General features: G+C 39.7%; 1 protein-coding gene across 1 annotated transcript in view; it reads left to right on the top strand.

The window, feature by feature from the left end:
• Nucleotides 1–18886, top strand: part of GSAP (gamma-secretase activating protein) — an 88688-nt gene that overhangs the window by 10710 nt on the left and 59092 nt on the right. Inside the window, exons 3-8 of the mRNA XM_068549926.1 lie at nucleotides 402–458; nucleotides 2409–2478; nucleotides 2786–2839; nucleotides 10107–10195; nucleotides 16655–16724; nucleotides 17903–17952. Coding sequence (XP_068406027.1) covers nucleotides 402–458; nucleotides 2409–2478; nucleotides 2786–2839; nucleotides 10107–10195; nucleotides 16655–16724; nucleotides 17903–17952 — 390 coding nt within the window. The remainder of the gene's footprint in view (nucleotides 1–401; nucleotides 459–2408; nucleotides 2479–2785; nucleotides 2840–10106; nucleotides 10196–16654; nucleotides 16725–17902; nucleotides 17953–18886) is intronic.

The following is an 18886-nucleotide window of genomic DNA, read 5'->3' as shown; positions in this document are numbered from 1 at the left end:
TTTAAGTTGTATCTATGAGGATGCTGCGTTCAAGGAGTTGTACGATTCAGAAAGTTTTACTTATAAGAATATCAGGGACTTGTTCTAGCCACTTTCAGTGACCGTCATATATATTCTCTTACAGAAATAAATGGAAGTACAAAAAAATTCGCTCCTTCACCATGCTCAGTCCTAGTAGACAGGGTCCCCCAGACTCACTGAGCTGTACATTCTTATTCCCTTTCACTCTTTGATCCATATGACCAGCAGAAACAGGTTCAGTCCCTCTCTGACATGCACAGCAGGCTACCTTTAGAGTGCTTGTTGCTAATACTGGTTGAATTACTGCAGGTTTCTTTTAAAACTAGTAACTTCCTAAACAATGACATTTAATTAACATCTAGTTAATTTTTTCTTTTCAGGATGATAAGGGAAATGTCTTCTTTGGATTGTATGATTACCAAACCAAACAAAATGAGGTAAAAATCACCATAGATTATAGTTACTTATTGGTTACTTTACTGCTTTTAAAGTTTTCCTTCTTTCTAGATACAACTTCTTATTTCATTTTATTTTCTAAAAATTTAGTTTATATTTCTTTGCCTTCCTTCTCTTCTCCCTTTACCATTATCTTAAAAAAAAAAAAAAAAGTGTAAGGACTCCTGGAACAAAACGTCACCTGGTCTCTTAGTCCTTTGAGATTTAAGCCAAGTTGGCTCAAACCAATTATCCAATGTTCTATAGGAATGTAGGAAGTCCAACACCCTCCCCAGGATTTGTGTGCTCCCAGAAGCTTAGGATCTCATAATGACCTCTGGCTCTGAGTTCTGCTTCTGCTTAACCTTCACTGTTCTTGTTTCTCATTACTTCTCAAAAATGCAGGTTTAGAACCAGCCTCCTTTTCTTAATCTTTCCTCAAACCACTCACATAAGACATTGGTTAATGTGACAGGCTTGTCTAATTCTTGGGGCAAATGGGAGAGAGTCACTTTGTGCCTGCATAAAAACAATCTACCAATATTGAGGGACTAAGAAGTCTATAAATGTACACTGGCACAGAAGGCACTCCAAAACACATTATTACATGAAAAAAGCAAGTTGCCAGAATAATACATTCCATTTATGTTTTAAAAACTTGCAAGAAAAATATATATGTGCATAAATATATATTAAAAACTCATTTTGAATGATCTGGAAGGCTACAGAGCAAATTACAAACATGTTTCCTTTTCAGAGGAAATTGGAATTGGGTGAATGTAGTGGAGAGCGTAGACTTTTTATTTGGTAGTGTTTGCATGTTTTAAACGCTGAGACTCTCCTTGTGTGTTATTTATTAATTAAAAGGATAAAACACTAAAAACTTAAGTGTATACATTCATGACTCTTCTTACTTATAAATAAGAATCCCTCAGTTAGAGCAAGAGTCAAAGGAAACCAAAATTTCTCACATGAATTCAGAGCCTTCTTATTAACTCAAAGTTCCCTTTTCCTGACTTTTCAACATTTGCTATCAACTTCTGGCCACTGGATTCTAGTATGTTCTCAGTGGTTCTTTAGTCTGCAGGTACTAATTACCTTCGTAATAGTTCTGTAGGCACTGTTTCTCTTAGCCTGCTCTCTCCTGAAGTCTAAGGCTCTATCTTTCCTTATCCTCTAAGTGTATTTTAAGAGAGTTTACTTAATATAACTGTGATTGGCTCCAGTTCCTCAATCTGCACCTCACATCCTCCTTCAGCATGACCATTTTAATTTTCTTTACTATTCCGGGAAACGGAATCTTGCAACAATCAAACAGCAAGAAAATAAAAATAAAGATTAAATAAAAAAGAAGACTGCTTTGCCAGTGTTCTAAATATGGGAGTTCTTTAGGGGATGCACTTGTGGCAGTCTCTTAGACATAGTTAATGATGTCACAGTCATGTCATTTGATTAGTGTTACTTGCCTCAATAATCATAATAGCTAACACTTGAGTACTTATTATGTGTGGCAGACATTGTAGTAAGTACTTCCACATGGATTATCTAACTCACCACTTCTAAGGATCTCCTGAGATAGGTAGTATTATGATTCCTGTTTTACTGATGGGAGGATAGAGAGGTTGAATAACTCATCTAAAGTCACACAGCTAGCAAGTGGCAGAGTTAGGATTTGAACCTGGGTCTAGCTTGGCTCCAAGTTCTATGCTCTTAACCACTGTACTATGTTGTCTCATGGTTAAGTTTCAGTGCCAAAGATGGCCTACAATAGCAAACTTTTTTCTTAAAAAGTAATCTGAAATTTCTCAGTATGGATAAACTGGTTCACTGGTGGTTCTTTAATAAAATGCTTTGCCACAATGATACTTGCTAGAGAGCTGAATGGGAATTGCATTCATGAAATTGTTGTTTAACATGAAACTCCAAATTAAAAAATACTTCTGTTTTAATAGCATCTCTATACATTTGAGAAAGACTTGCAAGTTGTCAGTTGCTCGGTCAACAGGGAGAGAACTTTGTTGGGTAAGTTGAACTCTTTCATTGCTACAAGTCAAGAACTAAACTACATTTTTTTAGTTTCAAAGTATTGAATTTTTGCAATATTTGATCATTCTATAACAATGATTTTCTGGGAGAAGATGCACTTGGGAGATTAGATTTGAAATAAAGAATCTGTAGAGTCTATCTACAAAAAAGAATACTTTGTATTTCACCTTAATCATCAGTGACAGCTTTGAGCCCTCACTTATTTTGGGTATAAAATGGTAAACTTTAACAAGCCGCTGTATGGATTATTTGCTAATGGATTATTTTTTTCTTTTTCCATTAGCCACAAGTTTAGTTCAAGCTGCTAAAGAAGGAAGAAGGAATGAGCTTCAACCAGGTAATGAAATCACAGTTTTTAGTACTTGTTGAGAGATGAAGATTTCTTGAACTACTAAGTCAAATTGCAAAGATTTTTACAAATAGCTTTATCTCAGAATAAAAAGGCAAAGGTCATGTCAAGCATGAAAAAGAGGTTTCTTTACATTTTTTCCAAGTAAACAAGAAAGTACAGAAAATAATATAACAGTGAATAACAGAAATATTAAAAAGGCAATTAGCATCTGTAGACTGAACATGGAGAACACACTAGAAACCCTACAGGCAGAAGCTGGTACAGAATGTTGGGAAGACGTTAGTATTGCTTGGAGAATGCCATTTTATCCTGATATCTGATGAACTTCTAACCAACACATATTGCATTATGAATAGTCCACCAATTCTAAATAAAAATCAGTTCTACTCATTTGCCAAGGCCCACTTCATAGTTGATTACTTATATGATTCCCTCCCTCACTTCCTTTTAACATTTTTTATCATCCATCTGTCCAGAACTCAACAAATATGGAGTGCCTGTAGTGGGTCAGGCCCAATGCACAGCGCTGGGTATACAATGGATGCAGGAGAGGAGTGGCGATTGCCCACACGGCGAGCTATAGGGTCTAGTGGTAGGCGGGGTGCCCCATGAGGCATGTGTCCCATCTCCAAAGTTGGGCAATAAGCCTAGTGGGACCAGCTTTTCGGTTTATCAAGAGAAGTATGGACTTTTAATTTTTAAATGTTGGCCCAGATATTTTTTTTTTAAATAAATATATTTATTTATTTTTGGCTGCGTTAGTTAGGTCTTTGTTGCTACGCATGGGCTTTCTCTAGTCGCAGTGAGTGGAGGCTACTCTTCGTTGAGGTGCATGGGCTTCTCACTGAGGTGGCTTCTCTTGTTGCGGAGCACGGGCTCTAGGCTTATGGGCTCCAGAGCGCAGGCTCAGTAGTTGTGGTGCACGGGCTTAATTGCTCCACGGCATGTGGGATCTTCCCGGACCAGGGCTCGAACGCGTGTCCCTTGCATTGGCAGGCGGATTGTTAACCACTTTGCCACCAGGGAAGTCCCAGCCCAGATATTTAAAAAAAAATTCTCTTCAGGCAATGGTAACCACCTGTGGCTGGATCCAGCCTGTGGACTACCATTTTTCAACCTCTGGTCAGGTAGATCGCATGTCAGTCTCTTTCTATTCCTATCCTGCAGTGCTTTCCATCTCTTCTGTTTGTTTGGCACTTAAGCTCCTTCTTTTGTTAGCAGAGTTCCCACTCGGACGTATTTTCCTGCAGTTATGTGTGATGGAAAAACCCTTTATAAATACTTTCCAATGAGGCTTATTAGGCAGTCCTGGACTCCCACAGAGCCAGCTTAGAGTGTCAAGGGAACCAGAACTGAGTCTGGATGGGACCTTCTCAGGGACCTCAGCAGAACAGTTTAGGAGAGATGTTGGTGGGCAGAAGGCTTTCCCTGAAATCTCATCATTGTTTTACTCATCCCAACCTTCCCTCCTGCCATGTTATACTGAGAACCTCAGCAGTCCTCTTCCCTCTTCTGTGTCACGTCCTCTTCTGTTTTTTTTTTTTTTTTGGCTGTGTTGGGTCTTCGTTGTTGCATGCGGGCTTTCTCTAGTTGCGGCGAGCAGGGGCTACTATTCGTTGTAGGGCGCGGGCTTCTCATTGCGGTGGCTTGTCTTTGTTGCAGAGCACGGGCTCTAGGCTCCCAGGCTTCAGTAGTTGTGGCTCTCGGGCTCTAGAGCGCAGGCTCAGTAGTTGTGGCGCACGGGCTTAGTTGCTCCGCGGCATGTGGCATCTTCCCGGACCAGGGCTCGGACCCGTGTCCCTTGCATTGGCAGGCAGATTCTTAACCACTGCGCCACCAGGGAAGTCCCTCATGTCCTCCTCTTAGCATCCTCTGCTCCTCTTAGAATTAGGTGCAATGCTTAATTCAGAGATGATGGAAATGGACTAGCTGAAGCAAGATAGGTTCTAAAACATTGGTGTTCTGACTCCTAAAACAAGGGAATGGATGTGAGCCTGATCTCCTGGGCTAATAGTTGCTTGTGTTCATCCCAATTATGAGCCTAGGCATCTGTGCAGAACCTTGGATTAGCTCCCTATGCCTCCCAGTTCTTTTTGAAACCTTATTCCTTTGAGCCTTAGAAGTTCCTTACTATGTTGGTAAACCCAGTAGAAACTATAATCTTTACATGATATTTACCATCTATGCCTAATCGTCATGCAGAAGAGTGGCGATTATGTATATCATAAAATGTACTTTCAGGCCAACTTTATTGTAAGTTTGATTTGATTACAACGTTAAAACCTATTCAGGTAATGTTACTAAGCCTTGAAATTTTGATGTACCTCTCGTGAAATTATCTGATCACATCTTTTAAAATAGTAGAATGAATAGTGTTAATTTTTGTTTTGGAAACCCCATACTTTATCTTAGCTCATCTTTTATACCAGCCACTACAGTGAGAACCAGCTCTGCCCAAATGTAATTTGACAGGCAGTGCCTCACCTCAGCTGCTCTACCTACTTCTTGCTTTTTGCCCAGAGCCCTTGGGAAAATCTGCTTACCACCTGCATGTGTACCACCTGGAAGTATGTTTGGGAAGGATTTCCAATAGGATAGCCATGACCAATCGGGGGGCAAGGAGCTGAAGGATAAATACTCCCCCTTTCCAGCCCTAAAGTGGATGATTCTGAGGTGCCCTCCATGCAAGGTGGTCAGTCAATTGACAGTGCCCGTACACTGCATACTCTTCTTCCCTATTTCACTCTCCCCACTCCCTCGTGCCAGCACCTCGTGGCTAAAGTGATCCTGTCCCCTGAGATGACTTCTTGTTTTAGTTTGGGTTTCCCCCGTAAGCAGAGTCTGAGACAAGTATTTGAGCCCAGTTAGTTTAATTGAGGGATGATCCTAGGAAACACTATTAAAGGAGAGGTTAAACAGAGATCTGAAAGGAGGGAGCAAGCGTGCGCCCCGGGGAAGCACATTTCTGGCAGAACAAACAGCCAGCGCAAAGGCCCTGAGGCCAGAGTACTTGGTAGACTCACTGTTCAAGGATAGTGAGATCACTGAGGCTGGAGTGGCATGAACAGCGGCAGAGTGCTGGGAACTGAGGCCAGCGAGAAATGAGGGTAAGGTGCAGACAGATCATGGAGACACTTACGAGGCCTTCTGTTCAGTTAAGATTTCAGAAATTATGTGACCAGAAAGACCTGTAGGATCTATTATAATGATTCGTCCTTTGAACAAATATTTTGCAAATATTTTGCCTTTTGCAAAGACTTATTTTATCTGTCCATGAATAACCTGATAAGCCATTTGATTATAAAATGTAGTTTGCCTCAAGGTATTAACACTCTGTTGCTTATAATGAGATTTTTCCACTGCAAATGACACAAACTGTAACATCTCTCATATGAGCAAGATAGGGTTCCTTGGTCTACATACTTTACAGTAAGGTTTTTGTCCGCAGTGCTTCTCTTATTGGCTGAGGCCATGGCAGACTTAATGTTTTATTTAGAAAATGGCCTTCCATAGGGGCCAGGCTTAGGTGCCCCTTTCACTCTCCCTGGTGGAGTTATGTTTGCCCCAAGGTACAGCAGGTCCCCGTGCGGAGCAGTAGGGGCGACCTCGTGTCTTGGGCCCCACTGCTGCTCCAGCACTCCAGGCACTATTATAGACAGTTAAGTGCTGGAGACGCTCCGTGGAGCTGTGCTTTGATTCCGGAGCTCTAATAACCAGAGCTTCTTCACAACCAGACTCTACCGGACTCTTCCAACCTTGTCACTGTTTCACAACATGTACCTTCACCTGCATCAGACCAGGTTCTTTCTTTTGCTCACTCTTCATCCTCCCAATGCCATACCTATTCCTGTGCTTAAAAAAAAATTTTTTTTAATTCAATTTAAACAAAACGAAACAAAAATGTTCATCCATTTCTCCCCACCTCTCCTCTACCCCCACCTCCTGCAACCACCAATCCGTTCTCTGTATCTATAAGCTTGGTTTTGGTTTTGGTTTGGTTTTTTTGATTCCACATGTAAGAGAGATCATACGGTATTTGTCTTTTATTAAAGTATAGTTGATTTACAATGTTGTGTTAGTTTCTGGTGTCCAGCAAAGTGATTCAGTTATACATATATGTATTTTTTTCAGATTCTTTTCCTTTATACAAGGTTATTACAAGGTATTGAATATAGTTCCCTGTGCTGTACACTAAGACCTTGTTGTTTATCTATTTTACATGTAGTAGCGTGTATCTGTTAATCCCAAATTCCTAATTTATCCCTCCCCAGCTCTTTCCCCTCTGGTAACTGTAAGTTTGTTTTCTGTCTGTGAGTCTGTTTCTTTTCTGTAAATAAGTTCATTTGTATCATTTTTTTAGATTTCACATATAAGTGATATCGTATATTTGTCTTTCTCTGTCTGACTTACTTCACTTAATACGATCATCTCTAGGTCCAACCATGTTGCTGCAAATGGCATTATTTCATTCTTCGTTTGACTTACTTCACTTAGCATAACACCCTTGAGGTCCATCCATGTTGTCCCTTTTCATCCTGCTGCTCTCCTTCCTGTGCCTGGACGTATCTTGCCCTTCAGTGATGCCCTCCCAGTCTCCACTGATAACTGGATTCTCTGAATTCTTGAGACAACTTTAAGCACTTCATGGAATCAGCGGATTTTATGGATGAAAATGATTGTAGAAATGATCTGATTCTGTAGTTTTTCACTTTATTTTGTAAATAACAAAGCACTGGGAATTCCCTGACGGTCCAGTGGTTAGGACTTGGTGCTTTCACTGCCAGGGCCTGGGTTCAATCCCTGGGCAGGGAACTGAGATCCCGCAAGGCACACGTGGTGCGGCCAAAAACAACAACAACAAAAGCCCCCAAAGCACTGAGGCCTAAGAAAGCTTCATGAAGTGCTGGAAAGTATATATTAGGTTAGTGGCAGATTTTAAACTAGAACCGATGTCTCTAGAATCCTAATCCAGAGTGCTTGCTGTTACACTATGGAATCACATGGTATGTTATTGAGGGACATTTCTGTTTGCACAATTACTCTTATCATTAAACTACTTATATTAGTTAAGTATCTGGGCTGCCCTAAAGAAGCAAAAAATTAGTGTAGGAAGATGGTTTCTGACCTTGGTAATCCTCCCATTTCAAAGGCAAGTGAATTTAGCTGTGATAGCTGGTTATCTCATCTGGGAACAGATTCACTGACAAAAAAGGCCGAGTAGAAAGTGATTCCTTATTTTTCCAATGAGAAGACTCCCTTGCCTGCCCCCCAAAAACCTTTTTCCCCCAAAAGGAATATATAAGCTTTTAGGGCAAGAGATGAAACAGTCAAATATCAGCTTCTACTATTTACTGTGTTAAACTAGTTATATACACTTAAAACAACATAATAAGGAAAATTACTTTTTTTCTCATTCTCACAGAACATTTTTATTCTATTTTTTTCCACAAGTATCTTTGACATCAATCTCTCTCTTATTCTTAGAGCCATTTTTTGAGTCATCAAGCAGATTCCCAAAGTACCTCACCTTTACCTTGTTCCAGTTATTAGAAATATAGCCCCTTTGAATTGTGAATGATCCTGTCTCTGGATTTTTATTCTAAGCTGCACGTACCCGTCAACCAAGCAATATTTGTTTTTCATTTGTTCTGTCATTGTGTATTTGTGATCCCACATAATAACTCACTCACTGCTTTGCTTTTTTAGTAATCTCTAAAAAGGTGTGTTTACAGAGATATCCAGTCCTCAAAATTGTGAGGCAGTATGCCAGAAATTGTTTTATATTCTTTACCTTTTTTTTTCCTTTTTCTTAACATAAAGCAGTGCTGTTAGGTTACTTTCTTAAATAGTGAAAATAGTGAAAACTGGTACTGCTTTAATTCCAGGCTGCTGCACCATCCCCAAATTGTAAATTATTATTCAAAATAAAGTCACCAAGTCAGAAAGAGAAAAACAAATATCGCATATTAATGCATATATGTGCAATGTAGAAAAATGGTACAGATGAACCGGTTTGCAAGGCAGAAATAGAGACGCAGATGTAGAGAACAAACGTATGCGCACCAAGGGCGGGTGGGGTGGTGGGATGAGCTGGGAGAGCGGCATTGACATATATACACTAATATGTATAAAATAGATAACTAATAAGAACCTGCTGTATAAAAATAAATAAATAAAATAAAATTCAAATCAAAAATAAATGACAATGCGTTGGCTCTCACCAGACTTAAAAATAAAGTTCTATGCATATGAAAAAATAAAAATAAAAAATAAAGTCACCGAGAAAGCACCTGAGAATATTAGTCGTTATAAGAACTCAAATATAAGGCAACTCCTTTTCTGAGGAGGGGAACTTTTGGCCTAAATTTGGATGTCCCCATTCTATCCTGTGTCCAACACTTCCTCCTAATTGCTATCTTTTATGACATTTGCTCAGATGTGGCACTGAGGAAGTAAGTTAGTCTTTATCCATGCAGTTCCACAACCCTTCCTGAGGGAGCTCAAGCCCCTGTCCTAGTTGCTGTCAACCGTAACACATTCATGCATCAGAAATATCTTTATATTTTCCTACACACAATATTTGCCACTGTGCTGCAGAATTACAGTGACACTGAACTGAGTTATATTTGTTTAGACTTAGAAGCTGAGAGGGCCTGTGAAGTGATCTTAAAATGGCTGAGGAATGGGTAGGAACTTGTTCCTCATTCCGTGTACATTGACTTCTCCTTTATGATATATATATTTTTTTAATTAATTAAATTCATTTTTAGCTGCGTTGGGTCTTTGTTGCTGCGCGTGGGCTTTCTGTAGTTGCGGCGAGCAGGCTTCTCAGTGCGTTGGCTTCTCTTGTTGTGGAGCACGGGCTCTAGGCGTGCGGCCTTCAGTAGTTGTGGCATGCGGGCTCAGTAGTTGTGGCTTGCAGGTTCAAGAGCACAGTCTCAGTAGTTGTGGCTCACGGGCTTAGTTGCTCCGCAGCATGTGGGATCTTCCCAGACCACGGCTCGAACCCGTGTCCCCTGCATTGACAGGCGGATTCTTAACCACTGCGCCACCAGGGAAGTCCAATGATGTTTTCTTTATCTACTTTGGGTTTTAAGAAGTCTCAAAGTCAATTTTAAGACAAATACTTTTGTTTGTGGAGTAGCTAACACAATAAGTAATACATTTTACATTTCCAAAGTTCAGACCTATGTAGAAGAGATAATTTGTGATACTCTGGACTTTGCTACTAAAAGCATCCTTTACATTATAGGTTCAAGGTGCTTAACTTTGTTGGTCGAGATCCACCCCATTAACAATGTGAAGGTTCTAAAAGCAGTGGATAGCTATATTTGGGTACAGGTAAGTGAGCATATCTTCATCATTTATGTCATTAATCAAAAAGCATGAAACCTAGAGGCAGTGGTGTTACAAAGTGCTTTCACACACATTATCACACTTTCCTCAAAGCAATCCAGTGAATGGGTATGGCTGGAATTAACAGCTCTTCCTCTGCAAACATGAAAATCAAAACTCAAACCTAGCTCTCTCTCTGTTATATCATGGTTTGTCTAATAGTACTATAGTGTTTTTACATGATAAAATATAGAATATCAAAATACATTTAAAGGAAGTTTAAAAATGGTTTATCTAATGTGTTCATAGAGTTGACAGATTAAATACCTATGATTAAATGATATAATTAATCCCTGAATTTGTCAACTCTATGAATCGATGCAGAAGCACTGTGTGTATAACACAAGTAGACTAGATATAGTCAATTCTCATAACTTGCACATAGAATTTGCAAATTCTACTACCCACTAAAATTTATTTGTTACCCCAAAATCAATACTCATGGTGCTTTCACAGTCATTTGCAGACATGGGCAAAGCAGTGAAAAAATTTTCAACTGATGCACATGTTCCCAGATGAGGTAGAACAAGGTGACACTGCCTTTTTGATTCAGTTCTCAGAGTGCAAACAAATGTTGTTTTCACAGTCAACTTAGTGCCATGTTTTTCACACTCTTTGGCTTTTCTTGGTGATTTCACTGTTTAAAATGTCCCCCAAGTGTATTGCTGAAGTGCTGTCTCATGTTCCTAAGTGCAAGAAGCCTGCGATATTCTTTTCAGAGAACACGTGTGTTAATTAGATAAACTTCATTTAGGCGTTAGCTTATAGTACTGTTGACTGAGTTCAATGCTAGCGAATCAACAGTGTATATGAAATAAAGTGTCTTTTAAACAGGAACACACATTAGACAAAGTTTTGTTTTGATTTGTTGACAAAAATGTTGTAACTAGAGGCTCACAGGATCCTATCCCTGTATTTCCCTTGGGAGCAATGGTTCAGTTTTCAGTGTTTTTGGTGACTTTATGGAACATAACTACCGCAGAGAACAAGAATCAACTATCCATATTCATGCAGGGTTGATGCACAATTGCCTTGTGTAGCCTCCCCCTCCCCGCACCCACTCCCAGCCTCTGGCTGTGGGTCTCCCTCTTGCAATGTGTGTTGGGAGAGGGGATTGTCTCTCATGTGCCCAATCGTCCACTGTCAGCCAGTCCTTGCAGTTGTGCATTTCGCCACCACTCTGGCTTCTCTGTGGGCCGCTGCTCCCTGCCAGACAGGGCCTGGCGTGGAGCTCCTAAGCTGCGTTCCTTCCCCCAGGAAGCCACTCTGTTTACACTGTCATCAGTGCAGGGCTGACTGTGGGACACTTCCCTTTCCTGGCCTGTTATTTTGGTTTCCTTAGCATCTTTATCCAGGGCTGTGTAGGCAGTGGAGATATTATTGAAGGATGAGGGCAACTAAAAGGTAGAGTGTAGGAAGGAAAAAGTTTTTACAAGTATATGGTTGCACTACATTGTGAATATATTAAAAATTACTAAAGTAGGCATAGAGGGAACTTTCCTCAACATAATAAAGGCCATATATGACAAACCCACAGCCAACATTGTCCTCAATGGTGAAAAACTGAAACCATTTCCACTAAGATCAGGAACAAGACAAGGTTGCCCACTCTTACCACTACTATTCAACATAGTTTTGGAAGTGTTAGCCACAGCAATCAGAGAAGACAAAGAAATAAAAGGAATCCAAATCAGAAAAGAAGAAGTAAAGCTGTCACTATTTGCAGATGACATGATACTATACATAGAGAATCCTAAAGATGCTACCAGAAAACTCCTAGAGCTAATCAATGAATTTGGTAAAGTAGCAGGATACAAAATTAATGCACAGAAATCTCTTGCATTTCTATACACTAATGACGAAAAATCTGAAAGTGAAATTAAGAAAACACTCCCGTTTACCACTGCAACAAAAAGAATAAAATGTCTAGGAATAAACCTACCTAAGGAGACAAAAGACCTGTATGCAGAAAATTATAAGACACTGGTGAAAGAAATTAAAGATGATACAAATAGATGGAGAGATACACCATGTTCCTGGATTGGAAGAATCAACATTGTGAAAATGACTCTACTACCCAAAGCAATCTACAGATTCAATGCAATCCCAATCAAACTACCACTGGCATTTTTCACAGAACTAGAACAAAAAATTTCACAATTTGTATGGAAACACAAAAGACCCCGAATAGCCAAAGCAATCTTGAGAACGAAAAATGGAGCTGGGGGAATCAGGCTCCCTGACTTCAGACTATATTACAAAGCTACAGTAATCAAGACACTTTGGTACTGGCACAAAAACAGAAATATAGATCAATGGAACAGGATAGAGAGCCCAGAGATAAACCCACACACATATGGTCACCTTATCTTTGATAAAGGAGGCAAGCATATACAGTGGAGAAAAGACAGCCTCTTCAATAAGTGGTGCTGGGAAAATTGGACAGATACATGTAAAAGTATGAAATTAGAACACTCCCTGACACCATGCACAAAAATAAACTCAAAATGGATTAAAGACCTAAGTGTAAGGCCAGACACTATCAAACTCTTAGAGGAAAACATAGGCAGAACACTCTATGACATACATCACAGCAAGATTCTTTTTGACCCAGCTCCCAGAGAAATGGAAATAAGAACACAAATAAACAAATGGGGCCTAATGAAACTTAAAAGCTTTTGCACAACAAAGGAAACCATAAACAAGACCAAAAGACAACCCTCAGAATGGGAGAAAATATTTGCAAATGAAGCAACTGACAAAGGATTAATCTCCAAGATTTACAAGCAGCTCATGCAGCTCAATAACAAAAAAACGAACAACCCAATCCAAAAATGGGCAGAAGACCTAAATAGACATTTCTCCAAAGAAGATATACAGATTGCCAACAGACACATGAAAGAATGCTCAACATCCTTAATCATTAGAGAAATGCAAATCAAAACTACAATGAGATATCATCTCACACCGATCAGAACGGCCATCATCAAAAAATCTAGAAACAATAAATGCTGGAGAGGGTGTGGAGGAAAGGGAACACTCTTGCACTGTTGGTGGGAATGTAAATTGATACAGCCACTGTGGAGAACAGTATGGAGGTTCCTTAAAAAACTACAAATAGAACTACCATACGACCCAGCAATCCCACTACTGGGCATATACCCTGAGAAAACCATAGGTCAAAAAGAGTCATGTACCACAATGTTCATTGCAGCTCTATTTACAATAGCCAGGACATGGAAGCAACCTAAATGTCCATCAACAGATGAATGGATAAAGAAGATGTGGCACATATATACAATGGAATATTACTCAGCCATAAAAAGAAATGAAATGGAGGTATTTGTAATGAGGTGGATGGAGTTAGAGTCTGTCATACAGAGTGAAGTAAGTCAGAAAGAGAAAAACAAATACAGTATGCTAACACATATATACGGAATCTAAGAAAAAAAAAAAAAAGGCCATGAAGAACCTAGTGGCAAGACGGGAATAAAGACACAGACCTACTAGAGAATGGACTTGAGGATATGGGGAGGGGGTGGGGTGAGATGTGACAGGGTAAGAGAGTGTCATGGACATATATACACTACCAAATGTAAAATAGATAGCTAGTGGGAAGCAGCCGCATAGCACAGGGAGATCAGCTCGGTGCTTTGTGACCACCTAGAGGGGTGGGATGGGGAGGGTGGGAGGGAGGGAGATGCAAGAGGGAAGAGATATGGGAACATATTGTATGTGTATAACTGATTCACTTTGTTATAAAGCAGAAGCTAACACACCATTGTAAGGCAATTATACTTCAATAAAGATGTTTAAAAAAAAAATTACTGAATTGTATACTTAATAGTGAAAATTGTGAATAGTGAATGTTGTGTCATGTGCATTTTATCTTAATTAAAAAAAATTAAAAGTACAAGATGCATGATGTCATCTGTAGGCCAAAGGAAAAGTCCCCACCCACATGAAGTAGACCCACACTGATCTTGTGGGCCCATCTCAGTTCCTAGCCCTGCTCCCTGCTCCTCACGCTTAGGCCTCTGGAGAAACTCCTCCAAGCCTACGTCCATGGCAAATCCCCATCTTCTTCCTCTCTCCCTTCTGCTCTCCTTTGGAGAAACACCGTTCACTGTCCATGGAGTTTGGTCCTGCCCTGCGATCTCTCTCCTTTTTCTTACCAGAACGTCCATGATGATTTCCAGTAGTACATTTCCCTAAGTCTACATGTGCAGCTTTGACCCCCTTCATGGAGGAACTTCAGCAAGACAGTAGCGAGTGGGGTCTGGATCCCAATCTGGGATCCTTGGAGAGTTCCCCACCAGCATGATTGCATCTTCCAGATAGTTCCATTGGGTAATTACACACTCGTCTACATGCCTATAGTACATACCTTCCATCGGTGAATATTAATAATCAGAGTCTAGCTCGATATTTACAAGATAAATATTTTCCTAATATGATATAATCTAATCTATATAGATTCCTACTCACAATGCAGACAAAACAAAACAAAACCCTACAAAATGTTGCACACTTTTGCAGAGCTCTGTCTGAACCCTGTCTATGTATATTCTCACTTCTAGGCCTTGCTTCAGGGTTGCCTCAAATTAGAAAGAAAAACAACCATCACCTGAATGGAACTTTTAAAATTACATTTTCACTGATTGCCTCACAGAGACCAGGCAAAGGTTTAGAACTGGTCAGCACCTTAGTCCAGGTCACAGTCCTAAGCCAGCAGGCCCTGGCCACCTCTGTAGACCCAGGGGAGGCCAAATCTGTAGTTTCTCCTTATTTTGAGGCACTGAGTATTTGCCCTTCCATTATCTATGTGGTGTCACTCATCATTGCTTCTCCTCAACCCCAGTACACAAAGTATCCTTTTTTATTTTTTAAGATTTTTTTTTTTGATGTGGACCATTTTTAAAGTCTTTATTGAATTTGTTACAATATTGCTTCTTTTTTCTGTTTTGGTTTTTTGGCCAAGAGGCATGTGGGATCTTAGCTCCCCGACCAGGGATTGAACCCACACCCCCTGCATTGGAAGGCAAAGTCTTAACCACTGGACTGCCAGAGAAGTCCCCAAAGTATCCTTTTTAATGTGCACAATTTTACAAATCAGCAGATAATAAGGTCTATATTATTCTCGTAGCTGAATTCTGCATTCCTGTCTATTTTACAGTTTTGAGTTTTTTGCTGTGAAGAATGGTATATAGTTAAAGTTTTGTTTTTCTGAAAGGGAAACTTGAGTGTAAGCAATGTTAAAAGTTGACCAGTTCTAGGGACTTCCCTGGTGGTCCAGTGGTTAAGGCTCCACCCTTCCACTGCAGGGGGCGGAGGTTCAATCCCTGGTCCGGGAACTAAGATCCCGCATTCCGCATGGTGCAGTCAAAAAATAAAAGTAAATAAATTAATTAATTTTTTAAAAAGTTGACAAGTTCTGTTTCTAATTTGTCATTATGAAAAGTTAGGACACCAGGTAGTATATTTTGTCAAAATTTTTCCTAGTCTTTAGAGAGGCTGCAGGCTTTAAAACAAGGACATGAAAAGTTATGTTCTTTCAGTATGCTTTAAAGTTTGGAGGGAAAACCCAAAATTCGCCAGTGGATCTTATCTAGTAAGCTGTCTTTCATGTTGCAAAATGAAACTGCTGTTTTATAGTTACCCTTTTGACGATGAAAGAATTAAGTCACTGGAGTTATCCCATGGCCAGTTTTCCCTCATTATCACAGCTGACAGTGTCAGGCCTTGTGTTTCTGGCTGCCTGCTTTGTCCTGTGGGCTGACAAATAAGGGTGGGCACAGAGGAGGAGGAGTGGGGTGGATCAAGCCTTTTCTTCCCAGTGGCAGTCGTTCTGTGCTTTGAGGTAAATCCTCCATCACTTGCCACACTGTGATTCACTGTCCTTTCCTGGAAAGTCCCTGGTTCTATTTTGCTTTTTCTCTTGGATGTGGGACTTTGGAAGTTGTCACAGAGAGTACATTTACTTGGCTCTCAAATTAAATACTAGGGTTAGCTGCACAACAAATTATATCAGTCACTCTTTTTTGGTGCATGTGAAACAGAACTTTCTGTACAAATGTTATTTACATTGTTTCTGATTGGCTTCAGAATCACATATTCCAAATAGGAAGCACCATCCCTAGAAATGGCTTACACTTTAGCCTGTTTAAATGAATTGTGTTGGACCTGTGATCAATCCCCCCCTGGAAAACTGAGCTCCTGAAAGTGTTCCTTTTTCTTCCTTGCTTCCATCTGTAATGTATGTGTGTGAATGTGATTCGCCTAAACTATTCTGTGGTTCCCAGTCCCTTCTATGGTCTGTAGTAGTATAGTGATCAAACACAACTTTTGAAATAATTGTGTAAGCAAGGTAGTTGCTTATGATTTTGATTAATTTCCTTTTTACAGTTCCTCTACCCACATGTTGAAAGTCACCCTCTACCAGAGAATCACCTGCTACTGATTTCAGAAGAGAAGTGTAAGTATATCGTGAGGACTTCATGAACGGCGCATCTCCCAGTGAAGCGTAGGAAGGGCATGATGAATCTTCTAGCTGTCCACTCGCCAGTGCTGAGGGTCCACTGTCCATTGGAGACCTAGGACTCCTATGGAAGGGCTTTCCTTCTGTTTCTACTTGTTGTTCCCTTAGGCTCTGCCTCCGTATATGATGGGCTCCTGCATATATGGATTTCTAGTTTGGGCACATGGTAGAATATTTGTAGAATAGTTGTGCAGGTCATTTTTGCCTTCTTTAGTCCATCCTTCTTTAAGATGTCTGTCACAGTGGATAACCATGATTTAAGGAGAGAGGCTTGGACGGACAGAGGGAAAGGCATTAGAAGGTAGAAGAATCCCATGGCAGAACTCGAGGACACATAGTAACTTGGTCAAATTCAGATAGAGGCAGGTAAGATTGGGACATCCTTTAATGATGATTTCAAGTTGGGGGAAGGGTGGAGAAAGGACAGAATTCACCGGTGCATCTTATCTAGTAAGCTGTCTTTCATGTTATAAAGTGAAAGTGCTGGTTTATAATTAGAAGGACAAGTCTGAGGGGTTAGGTTTGTGTTCACTTCCTATACTCTTACGCAATAATCTGTCTCACATTTTTGGAGCTAGAACCAGCACAAGGTACATATAGCTGAATCTAAATCGCTTACTGAGAGAAATAGACCATCTACACATCAATAAAGTGTTCAGAGTTCTGTTAATGACCCCTATAAAAATACCTTCCCCTAATATCTGGCATAATGAGTTTTCTATCTGATGTTTTCATATAAAGAGGTATTGGGTATTTGGAAATTGAAGATAAACCCTGCCAAATGAGTCCTTATTAGCCCTATGTAAGACTGATGGTATAGGGGAGGGAAATACTTGTTAAGGGAACCCAGGGGAGCAGAAGAGTTAAATGCTTCATGTATTGTTGATATTGAGGAGCAGAGTAAATGCTGGACTTGAAACAGACTGTAAAGGGAGGGTGGAGAAAGGTGGGTTTTGTTTTGAACCTTGTGAGATTGCCATCTGTGATAATACTGTTTTTCAGCCGGTTGTTTAATCTGCTTTGCTTTTATAAAAAAATGTTCACAACTGTTAGGTGAAAAAAAGTACTCATATTTTTCATGAAGGTTAAACTCTCTATTGTTTATTTTTTAAAAGATATTGAACAACTTCATATCCAAGTTACCCGAGAAGATGGAAATAGAGTGGTAAATATTTGAAATTCCTTTCGCTTTAGAGTTTTTCCCCATAAAGAGTGGCATTTCTAGACTATTAAAGATGGATTGTTATAGAAACATACTACTTTATTTGGTGTCTTTCAAATTATAGTCTTGCTGTTGTAACATGTGAAATAATACAAGATACATGAAGGAGTTGATTATCTCCTTTCTATCTACCTCACCCCCCAATCTCAGTCTCCTGAGATAACTAATGACAGCCTTGTGTGGCCTTTTCCATGCCTTGTAGCTTGCTCAAGGTTAGGTGTACAGATGCTGGGATTTAGTTGCTTTTACCAAAATAGAATCATAATATAAATATTAATTTGCTGCTTTTGCTTTTGCTTTTTACTTAATATATCATGGGTATCCATATAGGTTTCTAAATAGAGAACTTTTTTCTCTAATTTTTATACATATATACACATACATACACATAATAAATGGGATCATAACATATATGCTAAGGTTCTATATAGTTCAGTTTTCTTTTCTTTTTTGCTTGTTTTCTACTTCTCCCTTGCCTTTTCACCTCTAACTTTTGTTCACAACCTGGTGTATATCCTTTCACACTTTGCTCCATACAAAGTGTCTCCCATCTCCACCCCTGACACACCCAGGGGTTTGTTTATTATTCACTCCTTCCTCATTCAACTTTGTGGAATTACCTACAGGCACCCTAGAGCAGCTCAGTTCATTATCTTTAGAAGTACAAATAGTCCCTGGCATGGATGTGCACAGTTTTGTCACCATTCTCCCATGGATGGATATTCACTTGATTGCCTTTTTTCCCCCTTTTATTTGTTTGCATTACAAATTGTCTCAAATGTTTTTAGCTTTACATGTTTGGTACACGTGTTTTTTTGGGTTAAACCCTCAGGGATGGATAAGTGGGTTGATGGTTATATGCATTTAATAAACTTCA

Source organism: Eschrichtius robustus, chromosome 8, assembly GCF_028021215.1.
Source record: "Eschrichtius robustus isolate mEscRob2 chromosome 8, mEscRob2.pri, whole genome shotgun sequence".
Taxonomy (NCBI): Eukaryota; Metazoa; Chordata; class Mammalia; order Artiodactyla; family Eschrichtiidae; genus Eschrichtius; species Eschrichtius robustus.
The sequence above is the reverse complement of the archived record's forward strand: the minus strand, read 5'-3'. Positions and strand labels throughout refer to the sequence as shown.